Below are 11,917 nucleotides of genomic sequence, written 5' to 3' on the forward strand. Positions count from 1 at the left end.
ATCTACGATTTGTATAGCCAATTTAAGCCCGATCAATCCAAAAGTTTGCATGGACAGAGTCTAACTGTCATTCTCCCGCGGACTTTTCTCACGTTAGCCTTGGCCTTCGCCTATCAATGACTTTCGAATCAACTTACGAGGCTCGAACTCTCAACCTTGAGATGTTTTTGGAAACCAGGCTCTAAAAGTCTCACGCGCTAGCCAATTGTGCCACGCGGGATGCGCCAGAGGCGTTCATCAGGGTTTGGAAGTGGTTGTCCAGCTTCCGTGGCTCTAATTGGCTGAATGGCGGACAAGATACATTATATCGCTCATTCCTTGGCGCCAAGAGATCCACAAAGCCAATCTAAGGACATGATCGGAAACTACAGGCTCAGGGCTGCCTCCTACACTTCACTCCAAATCCCTAGTTGCTCTAATGGTTGAGATACGTAACAATTAAGTTTTAGCACAACAATCCCATATGTGAGTCGTTCGAGACCACAGAGAGATTTTGAGGACAGAATTCAAAACTACACGTTCAGGGCTACCCGCTGCACTTTATCTGAAGTCTGCGGTCGTTCTGGTTGCTGAGATGCATGTCGTTGGAGTTATCTAACAATGAACTCATATGTGAGTTGTGGGAAGTATGGCTTTTGCATTAAAGCGTGGTACAAATTGAATTTGGCAAAGGAATGAAAGAGCCGATGATCTCAGCTGTCTCTGACAGGTCTTGTGAGTCTGCAGCTGCTCTGACGGTCGAGGGTTGGATGCACGGAGTTGAAGTAGATGGGTGCAACTCCGAATTTCCAACTGATCCCTTGTCTCCGAGCTCCCGCACAGCCAGTATGGACACTTGCGGAGACGTGTGCTGCGAGAGTTTCTCGAAAACTGGTGGTGATATGAAGCCTGAACTCGCCCAGAATAGTGTCGAAGCCTGACACTGTGAAGGCCGGAAGCTGTGAGAGTCTTGGACTGCTTCCCTGCCAACCTGATCAGCAATTTCACATCTCACATCGTTCGGAGTATGCAACTGGCCGTGGAAAAGTTACATAACCTTCGCTGTACAACAAGAATTGAAACATGTTTCCCGACTCGCGCTATGCTATATGCTCCCAAGCTCCTCAGTACTCTATGCCGGAGCGCCACGCTCTGCTTTCTATCACTCAATGCAATACATCTGCGAGCTCAGAGCTTTCACAGCACAAGACGACCAGGCTCTTTCTCGAGCACAAGCTTCACCCTTTCAAGATATTCGGTGGCTCTGCTCTCATCTCCAGGCTGGGCCATGACCGAAAAGATGTTGTCGTCGGTAGAAATGCCAGCGGGTATCACGGCCGATCTTGGAGCAGGCTTCTTTGCTTTAGGTGCTGCCAGTATGTCGATTATATCAGCTTTACTCGCTGGCTTTGTAGCGCTCATGGGCGCAGGCATCAGTCCAGTAATAAGCGGAAAGTATGCTCCTTTGCTCGATGGTTTGACTTGCTCCAAGCCTAATATTGAGTTGAAAAGCTCGTCTGCAGTGGGTTTTCGGTTCTTGCTCAAGGGTAGATCTTCGTTTGCCATCTCGCTTGCTCGAGCAATAAGGGTGGAGAGAGGCAGTCGAATGCCGAGAGTATCTTGCACTCGCTTCTGTGTTGCGATGACTTGCGAAAGAGATATACGGAGTCCAATTTCTGTCTCCTTGGGTGGTTCTGGTGCTGCGGCCTTCCCTGCGGCCTTTGGCTGCTCGGGCTTGCCTTCAGCCTTCTTTGCGAGCTGGATGTTGCTCAAATCGAGATGCGACAGCTTCTCCAGTCGCTTTGAGGATTCCGCAGGATAGTCCTTCTTGATCTTGCCTAAGTATGCAAGCACGTCGCCCTTCAGTAAACGTCCTTGTGGTCCAGAAGCTGGTATGCTGTCCGCATCCTTTTCAGAAATGCCATTCTGGTGAAGCATAGCCTCGACCGATGGGTAGAGAGGGTACTTCCGAGATCGTGGAGCGCCCAACTGCTTGCCCTCTTGTCCTACCTTCTGTGCGCCCTTCTCAGCTGTCTGCGAAGGAGGCTCCTCCTGCTTTGGGGCTGGCTTGTTCTCTTTCTTCGCTTCCTGCTTTGGCTGCTCTGCCTGCTTTCGCTGCGGAGCACTATCCTCCTTTGGCAGTTCCAATGAGCTGATGTCGTCTCCCTCTTCCGCCAGAACTGCTATTCTCTCGCCGACCTTCACTCCCTTGGTTCCGTCTGGCTTCGTAATTTTCATGAGAATTCCATCGTCTTGCGCTTCGACATCCATGGTAGCTTTGTCGGTCTCAATCTCAAGAATGACATCTCCGGCTGCAAAAGAGTCTCCTTCCTTCAGTCTCCAGGATGCAATGTTTCCTTCGGTCATCGTTGGGCTGAGCGCAGGCATAGCATAGTTCTGAGCAGCAGCAGCCCTTTGGGAGATATGAAAACCTGCACTCTGTTAGCAAGAGAGTTCGCTTTCCGTGAGAACGTACCTCTCCGAGCAGCTGTTCTGGTGGCACAGGACATGCGCGCTGTGTTGGCGACACCTGCCATTACAACTGCTTCAATGCCTCCTTCTGCAGCTGTCGAGATGTGGTGTGAGCAGCAATGGCATGCGAAAGCAGAGCCAATTGAGCTCGTTGAGATGTACTGTATGAGACAACGGCCCGATTGATCCCCGATCCCCGATTCCCGAAGCCGTGAGCACTTTACTTAGAAACCTGTCCTGTGGACGCGACTTGACGTGTAGCATGTACACCAACACCTAGACACAATTTCATCGATAAAATGGCCAGCGGTGTACATCTCCTGCTTCGTCTCCCTCCGGCGATACGGCAGCAGGCTCTGTCTTCTGGAACGTTATGGAGTAGCAGCAATATCTGCCGGACTGGCCAACATGTAAAATTTGGACCAAATGGTCTTCATCAGTCGAGATCCTTCACTTTATCCCCGTTTCTGGCAAAGAATAAGCAAAATGCCTTCAAGAATGCTCAACCTCAAAAGCCGACTCCTCAAGCTCATAAACTTCCAAAAGCAACACTCCCCGCTGCAAAATTCAGTCCTGGATCTGCTCCATCTATACCGAAGGCATTGCCACCAAGATCGAACTATCAGGACTGGATCAGTTCTCGCTTTCCCAATACCGAACAGGTCCTGCTTTACGCCTCACCGAACCACGGAGGATTCTTCGCCATATCCTTCTTCTGTGGCTTCATGTTCTTGCTAGCTGCCTACACTCAATCTCAGCTATTCCTCAAGGATGAAGAGGGCAAGCCAGCTGTTCCGTGGCATATCAAAGCTATAGGCGCAGTACCTATATTGGGCTTTACCGCCCTTGGGACGACATTCGTGATGGCACCACTCAAAGTCATCAAGTCTGTAACATTGATCAAGGCTGCCGATGCGAGGACAGTGACGCAGGCATCCAAGCTTAGGGTGGAGATCAAGAGGTTCTTGCCATTCAGTAAACCAGAAATTCTAGAAGTGGATCCCTCAAAGTTCGTTCTGGATCGGAATATTCCAGGCTCAGTACACGATATCAAATTCACCAATCATCACATCAAGGACACGAAAGAATTCAATGAGTACTACTTCTCAGGCAATCTTTACAAGAAGGAAGGCAGTGCTCTCAAGAGGTTCAATGCAGGTCTTCTGAACTCATGGCCAGGACTCGTTAAGAATGCCAGGCGAATGTTCATGCGAGACCAAATGGCGTATGTCAGAGTCGGTAGCAATGGCAACTACAAGCTGGATCTTCAGGGAAGTCATTTGCTTGACTATGGTAATGTGCTCGCAAAGATAGCTAGGGAGGATGCCGACATCGACAGAGGCATCAAAGCGGTCATCAAGTACCTCACTAGGGCAGCATGAGGTACATGAATAGCTTAACCGTCCAGCTACTCCATCAAAGTGTACTTGTACAGATTTGTATTCAGCTTGCCCGCCATGTATTTTTCCTCAGTAAACGGTGTCCATCGAAAAGGTGCAAATGCAATTTATGCGCACTGCACTGCCTGCACTGGTTCTCTTTCCTGCTGGATCCTGAGCCTGAGGCAAGCACCCTCGGCAAACTTGCCCCGACGGACGAGCGTCCGCAGCCACAGCTGAATAGCAATTTCGTTCGCGACGCGCGACCTCTCCTTCTCTTCTTCATGATTTCTCCTAGTCAAACCCATGTACGTACACTCAGCGTCACGAAGATCGCGCACCAGAAACTGACAGCTCGCAGATGATGAAAGCCTAGCGTGCAGCAGATGAGCTGTCTTCGAGTCGTTCCATCCAAGCTCTCCCTTTACCGGGCTCAAGGGCGAAGGTGGGATCTGGAAGCAGCATGATCTATGCGTTCGGCACACACACCTTGTACTATTACGGACGCGAAGAAAGGCATCTCTGACCCAGCTTTGACTAGAGAGGATTTCGAAGATGGCTATAATCAAAACCACGAATGCAGAATTTTAGCACAACTCCACTTCCACTTCCACATTTCTCGCAGCTGCCCATAACTCTACGGTACACTCGCGTGGCGAGACCTCGAGAACCCACTCGAAGAGCTTGGAGCATACCCATGCAGCGGACGGATAGCCCAAACGAGGACGCAAATTGAAATTTCTCAAACATTTTCCTTGCTTGCCGCAGGAGTAGGCCGCTCATAACTCTGGAGTAGACCTGCTCATAGAAGCCTTTCGAACTAACCAGCAGGCCTCAGAGCATACCTATACGAAGAGAAGGCTCGGAAAGCCTCATGAAAATATTGGCAGAAACCTCCACAACGTCCACGGAGGGCTTAGAGCTTAGATCCCGCCTGTGTAGCGGAGCGGGAGGTCTAAGATTGCCGAGAGAGCGACAAATCTGGCTCAAAACATGTCGCGAAACGCAGCATCTCAAAGCCGAACGAGGGATTCAACTGCCTCAACTCCGTCCCGCAAGAAGCGCGTAGAGACACCTCTACTGTTGAAGCATGCGTTGAATGGCGCAGAGATGAATGAAATGGCTCGGGACACAAGCGCCAAGCTTGAGAGGAATCTGCCAGGCGCTGCAACTCCGCCCTAGACCGCTTAGCAGAAGACTTGAGAACCTATCCGAAAAGCGGAGAGACACCTACCACAGCGGAAGCAATAGACGGTAATGGCCCGAACCCAGGGCATCATGCCTCGATACATCTGCCACGCAGAGTCTGCAAGACCCAACAACTCCACTCTAAATCGTCAATAGAAGCCTCAGGGATTAACTCGAAGGGCTTCGATGTACCTACCCAGTAGAAGCAGAGGGTTGAATCAGCCCAAAGTCAGGGGACCATGCCTAAACTCATCTGCCATGCAGAGCCAACTTGACGCAACAACTCCAACCTCGACCCGTCAGTAGAAGCCTTGAAAGCCAACGCGGAGGGCGTCGAGACACCCGTGTGGCGGAAGCAGAGCATTGAAATAGTCGAAATCCAGGGTATCAATCCCAAATTAACCGGCCATGTAGAGCCTGCGACGTGCAATGCCTCCGGCGCAGACATATTAGCAGCAGACTCGAGAACGTACGCGGAGGGCTTCGAGGCCCCTATGCCGCGGAAGTATAGATCAAATAGCCAAAGTGTCAGACAAACTTGACGGAAAGTAACAGTTTCATTTCCCTATCACATGCAAAATCTTTTTAGTTTTCTTACCAAAAGAGGAAGCGAGCTGCCCACAACTCCACCCTCTTCCTGTCAGCAGAGACCTCGAGAACCAACCCGAAGGGCTCAGAGGGCACGTATACAGTGGAGGCGATGCAGATTTTGAGCCTGATTCACGATTTTAAAGGAGGGTTAGGTAATATACGGGGCACCCAGCTCCGCTACCCCAACCGAGTAGAGCCCTTACAAACTAATACGGAGGGCGTCGGCCTATCCTATGCTGCGGAAGCGATGCAGATTTTGTGCCTAATTTACGATTTCAAGAGAAATCTATATATCTTACGCGGCGCTTAGCTCCGCTTATCTCAACGGAGTAGAGCACCCTACAAAGTAAAACGGAGAGCGTCGAGAAATCAATCCTATACTACGGGAGCGATTAAGCTAAACCTATGATTTTTAAGAGAAGTCGAGGTCTCTTAAGTCCGCCATCTCTATAGAGTAGAGCCCTTATAAACTAACACCGAGAGCGTAGAGACATCCTATACTATAGAAGCGATTAAGCTAAATCTATAATTGCAAGAGAGGTCTATATATCTCACGTCGGCACTCAGCTCCGCCATCTCTATAGAATAGATACCTTACAAACCAACATCGAAAGCGTCAAGAAATCCCACGCAGTGGAAGCAACGCAGGTTTTGTAAGTCAAAATCCGTGAAACTTCAAGAGACACGCAGGTATCTCACTCAGCACTCAGCTCCGCCACATCTACGGATCAAACACCTCACAGACTAACACGAAGAGCTTAGAAAGCGCCATACAGCGGGAAAAAAAAGCAGAGAGACTTGATTGAACGGCTGAAAGTGATGTGCCCAAACTGAGGGCGCCAAAAAGCCCAATCATATGCAGAAACTACTCAGTCTTCCTAGAAAATGAGGAAGCGAGCTTCCCCAAGAAGCTCACTTTTGGCGTCATCTGACTGCCACTCCTTCCCTTCTCGGCCTTGTCCACGCTGGCCCTGCCCGCCACTGCCACCTCCCCCTTCTCCCCCTCCCCCTCCCCCTCCCCACCCTGCCCCACAATCCTGGGCACACTCACCCCCTCCTCCTGCACCTCCCCCAAGGTGAATTCGATGCTCTCTCGCTGGGAGAGGCGTTTGTTGCCGCCGGCGACCACGTAGCGCTGCTGGGTCGCACGGGGCGGGCTGTTGAAGGGGAGCGGTGGGAGCAGCTCCGCTTCCGTCGGCTGGGCTGGGCTGGCAGGCCGGGTTCCGTACGAGAAGCTCTGTGTCGCTTGGCCGGTGGAGTTGAGAGGGCGCGGCTGCTGCGTGGTGGTCGTCGTCGTCGGGAAGGGAGGGAACCTGCCGCCGGTCTCCCTCTCACCGTACAGTCCCAGCGGGTAGATGTCCTTGGCGGTGCGAGCTGCTGGACGTAGAGATACCAGGCCGTCTGGCACGTTGTGGAGGTTCTGGATCGTAGTTGAACGGCCTCTGTATGGCTCGGGGCGCGACAAACCACGGCGGCGATTGGTGGCGTCGGTCAGGAATTGGACAGCTTGGCGCATGTGAGGACGTCCTTTGCCGACGGCTGCGGTGGCGACTTCAAGCTGCGCGACTTCGTTGGTGGGAGCGTCGAAAAGGTTTCTTGAGGTCTGCTGGTGCGCGGCATATCTGCGTCTGAATTGGCACTGGCACTCCCCGACTCCGTATTCGCATGCCACTTTGCAGTGACAGTCGTCGCTGCATGTGCATGGCGGGTACTGGGGAGCGGAGTCATCTTCATCATGAGCTGGTGCTTGTACGTTGGTCTCCGCTTGCGCCGGCTGCTGTTGTTGCTCGATTGGAGCGAGCCCCGACTGCTGCTCTTGCTCCTCTTGCTGCTCTTGCTGTTGATGGATGGAAACTCGACTCTGGCGCCACACTTCGATGTTGAGCTGCGGGCAAGCCATCTCGATCTTTGGCGCGTATTCTGCCCATAGAATATTCATGACTTCTTCTGACGTCTTACTCGCCATGTCATACATGCCTCGCGAACGCTCAAGGATGCGATTTCTCTCGGCAGCGGATTTGGCCTCCCATTCCTCTATGAAGGCCTTCTCCTGTTCCTGCTCGCCGAGGTCGAGACGATCTAGGTCAGCATATGACTTGGTGCGCACTACGGTCTCCAGAGGTCCCAACAGGCGATGGTCCGTAAGCAGTACCCAGAACTCTTCGAGCAGCTCGCCGAGGTCTCTCATCGTGAATGGATCATTGATGTGCTCGCAGTCTCTGCCGTAGTTGTGGAGCTGGACAGTGCTGTTGGGATGCCTCGATAGGTGGTCCTCAACATCAGCTTGAAGTCTGCGAATGTCGGCGATGATTGCATAGTAGAGGCAGTCGAAGTAGTAGATCCCGACCATCTTCACTGGTGCTAGGCGTTTCATGTTCATGGCCTCTTGAACATTCGACGGTGCGCGGCACCTGTGTATAGCGCAGATGAAGTACAGAAGTATGTTCCTGCCCGAGTGCATCTGTTGGGATTAGCAGTGATGGTAGTTGATCGGGAGAGGGCATGACTTACTCGAGTCTGAAAGCGATAGGCGAGCTTCTGGTGACCGTAGAGTGTAATTGCGATGCGACGTAAACTCCGCTGAATCTCCACATTGCTGAAGCCATCGTGCCACTGCTCCAGCTTCTTGAGGGCATCTGCGGGCGTCACTGTGTTCTTGAAAGCTATCAGTTCGTAAGGCGACGAGGGCGCCACCCCCGTCTCCTGTTGATCGTGCCCAAAAGTTGGATCGTCCATTCCTCCACAGCCTTGTGCTATTGTATAGCGTTGACCTACCACGGCGCGCTATGCGCTGATATGTATGCGCTGATATGTATGCGCTGATATGACAAGAGCGACGTGAGCGCCGTGTCTTGTCGGTAATGGTCGATGGCCGTCGTAGGCGGCGTGAGTCGCAGCACTGGTAGAGGGGTTGTTGAGACTGCTGTCACCAGGTTGCGGACACTGTGTCGCTGTCGAAGTGGTGGAAAAGTCGAGAAGAGTTCACGGTCAGAAGGTGAGCTTCGACCTTGATTGGGCCGTTGAAGCTGCATGTTACACAACACTTGCTTCACGCTCCAACGGCGAGGGGCACGGCAGGCAGGCCATGAAGCAGGTCGCCAGCCTGGGGTGGTTCTTCCTTTTCGCTGCGGACATGATGGGAATGATTGTTGGCGTCGTGCCATGTACTGCACTCCGAAGGACGCGAAGAGGGACAGGCGCGGCGTACTGCACTGCGAAGGATCAGGAGAAGGACAGGCGGCATCTCCATCCATGCAAGGCTGTGGCGCTATGCGTGCCCGCCGATTGGCAAGCCTACATGTAGTAATCTAGACCATAGCAAGGCTCCGAGCGAAAGGACAAATTTCGATCCTGGCGATATGCCCGTCCATCGTTCTGCTTGCAATCGCATCTGTTCTGAGCTTGAGGCCGCATCTGTATGCAATCATGATGCACGACCGTTGGGTCTCTTGCCAGCTTCTGCATCTCCTAGCAACGCGAAGATTCTGTCTTGTGGTCTGCGTGCGGAGCTGCGCCCACAGAATGCTCCCATCAGTCATCATCGTTCAGACGCGCATGTGTCACGTTCTCCCCGTCGTCCGCGGTCATCGTGTTTGTCGTGAAGCTGAAGCGTGAGAGCGCAAGCCAGATGAAGTTGGCAGCAGCGCGCCAAGCCTTCACGATGCCAAGCAATCACGCGACATGCGTAACTGCCTCATGGTCATGCAACCAACAACAACCAGTGCACATGATATGCATGTGATGAAGTCAAATCAATTCCCGCTATGTAGAACGTGAGAATCTATAAAATCCGCGTAGTGATGCCCCGTCGTATGTGTCTGAACGCGCTTGGCATGGAAGTCATTCGTACGCTATACATTGTCTCACATCCATCTCTCGATTTCCAAGCATATTGCACACAGAACGAACGCTCGTAAGCGTCCTCCTTCGAATCAAACGACACATTCCGAACACATTGGATATAAGCGAGTGAATCGATAATACGAATCACGACCTCCTGGTCGGCCCGTGCCCAAAGCGTTCGCCTTCAAACGCCGCGCTTCAAAAGAGGTTGAGAATAAATGCTCTCGTCACAAGATGGGCGTGTGGATGCGAGCTCGCCGAAAGAGCCCACGGTTTTTCCCATCTAGCCCTTGAGGTTGAACGAGAATTCGCTGGCGCTGGCGCTCGTCAAACGGTCGGTCTCAGCTTTACGCTCGCGACTCCTTGCTGCTGGACTGGCCATTCCGCTGACGGCCTGACTTCCTGGTCTGTGCAAGTATTCCGGCGGTTTGGCAGCGCCGGCTCGTCGTTCATTTTGCTTGTCGAAGGAGTTGGGGTTCTTGCTCCGTTCTCCTGAGTGAGAAGCATCCCACTCTTTGCCCCCAATGATCGACGCAACTGGCGGTGCTTGCCTAAATCGTCGCCCAGGTGTGGTGCCAGTCATTGCGCCTTCTTCGTCGACGAGGACGATCATCCAAACACCCACAGCACCAGAATGGCCAAGCAGAGGCGTGCAGTGAATCCACCGTGGACGGCCTTCTCCTTCGCCATCGTCATCAGGTCGAGACAGCCATCGAACCTTGGCTGTTACGCCTCGTCCTTCAGCGAGCGCTGCTCCAAGATCGGCGCGCACTCGACTGCTGCCGCCAATTCGATTCAAGAATGGCGACTGCAGAATGCCAGGCACACGAAGTGATGGAGATGTGAAGAGGATGCGGAGCGATGGTGCCGGCCGGATCAAGAGATACTAGAATGAGTCAGAACGAGCAACACTTCACAGTCTCACAAAAGCTTACGTGTTGGTAAACGCCCTCGAGCTTACCATTGAGGCGCTCCTTGATGGCGGAAGCAGCGCTCACTGATGGCAACGAGTGTCTCTCTTGGTCCAACAGTTCTCCGCTCGGATCCTTGAGGACCAGTCGCGGCTGATTACGCACACTTTCTTTATCGCTATCATCGACGTATTCCTTGTGCATCCTTCCCCCGAATCTGCGGACAGTGTCAAGTTCGGCTCCATTGAACATCTCGCTGAGTTCTTGGAATTCGTCTTTACGCTGGCTTTCCTCACCGTCATACCCATTGGCGTATTTGGCGTTTTGTGTCTTCTCTACCAATCTGGCGAGTCCTTCCATTTCGCTGCAGTCCTTGATCAGTCCAGAGACATCGACCTGCGCACCGATGAAATATCTGACATTGCCGCGGCTGTCCAGCAGGGGCGCAATCATGAGTAGATTCATGAAAGGACTGCCGTCTCGTCGATAGTTGAGGAAGACTTCTGTGTGTTCCCTTCCGGCTGCTGTAGCCATCGCCAGTCGCCTGACAGAATGTGGATTTGTCCTTGGGCCTTGCAAGAAACGACAGTTCCTTCCCATTGTGTAGTTCATGCCGTACTGAGTGGTTCTTGTGAATTCTTCAGAAGCAAAAACGATGGGGTTGTCCGTGCGACTTGGGTCTGTCAAGCAAAATACTTCTGCCAGACCTTCACTTGCTTCCCGAAGATGAGGCGCTAGCGTGCCCGTGATTCTCCTTTGAACGCTGACACTGACGACTTGTACCCATGTATGTGCCACATATGCAGGCAGATCTTCTTGTACCAAGACTTCAAAAGCCCGATTCGCCTTTTCTTCCAGTGTGCTGTTGTTGGTTGGTTTCACGATTTCTTCTGTGAATTCTTGTCCTTTGATGGGCTCCAGTGCTTCGGTGATTGCATTGGCATAACTGATCGCGCGAAGCGCCTTTAGGGCATCGAGATAATATATCAAGATCGGAATGCTTTGTGGTCGGTGTGAGTTCAGGAAGCCTGTGAATTTGAGCAGAAGCTTCGGGTCTTCAAACACGGTCCGAAGATGCTCAGCGCTGAACAGTTGATCGGAACGCTGCTCGAGCGCATACAGTCCCACCTCCTGATCTCCTTGAGAAGGTACGACTAGATCCCACGAGGCTGGATCGTCTTCCATCACTGGTTCCAGGTATGTCGCGTCTCCGTTTTCGTGGCCTTTGCTCTGCAACGGTGGTAACGTGTGGACTGAGGTCGCCGCAGTCTCGTTCGAGAAGACGGAACCACGGCTACTGCGCGCACCCGGGTCGTATGGACTGTCCTGTTCATCGGCTTCCTCTGGCGATGGCGGCGCCGACACCTGACACTGATCACGATTGGCAGAAGAGCGAGTTGGTGTAGGTTCTTGTGGGACGAGGGGTTGAAAAGTCTGGCGGGCCCTGGTACTGCTACTGTCGGCCTGTTAGTGATTTAATAACTCGCAATATAGATTGCGCCACCTTCCATGCTGTGTATGGGGCCCGTACCTGGTACGTGTAGGGATGTGAAA

At 52.5% G+C, this 11,917-nt stretch overlaps 3 protein-coding genes and 1 non-coding gene across 4 annotated transcripts; all 4 read right to left on the minus strand.

Moving 5' to 3' along the window:
* Positions 1-128: 128 nt before the first annotated feature.
* Positions 129-218, minus strand: MYCFIDRAFT_t16. Its single transcript has one exon. It is a non-coding gene; the product is annotated as a tRNA-Lys (tRNA).
* A 958-nt stretch (positions 219-1,176) lies between these two features.
* Positions 1,177-3,178, minus strand: MYCFIDRAFT_184606 (uncharacterized protein; the record flags this gene model as incomplete). Its single annotated transcript, XM_007922829.1, has 2 exons — positions 1,177-2,411; positions 3,133-3,178. 2 exons carry the CDS (start codon positions 3,176-3,178, stop codon positions 1,177-1,179), a joined length of 1,281 nt encoding a protein of 426 aa, XP_007921020.1.
* A 3,296-nt stretch (positions 3,179-6,474) lies between these two features.
* Positions 6,475-8,345, minus strand: MYCFIDRAFT_192023 (uncharacterized protein; the record flags this gene model as incomplete). Its single annotated transcript, XM_007922830.1, has 2 exons — positions 6,475-8,070; positions 8,121-8,345. 2 exons carry the CDS (start codon positions 8,343-8,345, stop codon positions 6,475-6,477), a joined length of 1,821 nt encoding a protein of 606 aa, XP_007921021.1.
* Positions 8,346-9,903: 1,558 nt separating this feature from the next.
* On the minus strand, positions 9,904-11,665 carry MYCFIDRAFT_96279 (uncharacterized protein; the record flags this gene model as incomplete). Its single annotated transcript, XM_007922831.1, has 2 exons — positions 9,904-10,338; positions 10,388-11,665. Coding segments are annotated over 2 exons (1,713 nt in total), but the record flags the coding sequence as incomplete, so codon positions are not given.
* Positions 11,666-11,917: the final 252 nt, after the last annotated feature.

The sequence above is a fragment of the Pseudocercospora fijiensis genome (genome assembly GCF_000340215.1).
Source record: "Pseudocercospora fijiensis CIRAD86 unplaced genomic scaffold MYCFIscaffold_1, whole genome shotgun sequence".
Lineage (NCBI taxonomy): Eukaryota > Fungi > Ascomycota > Dothideomycetes > Mycosphaerellales > Mycosphaerellaceae > Pseudocercospora > Pseudocercospora fijiensis.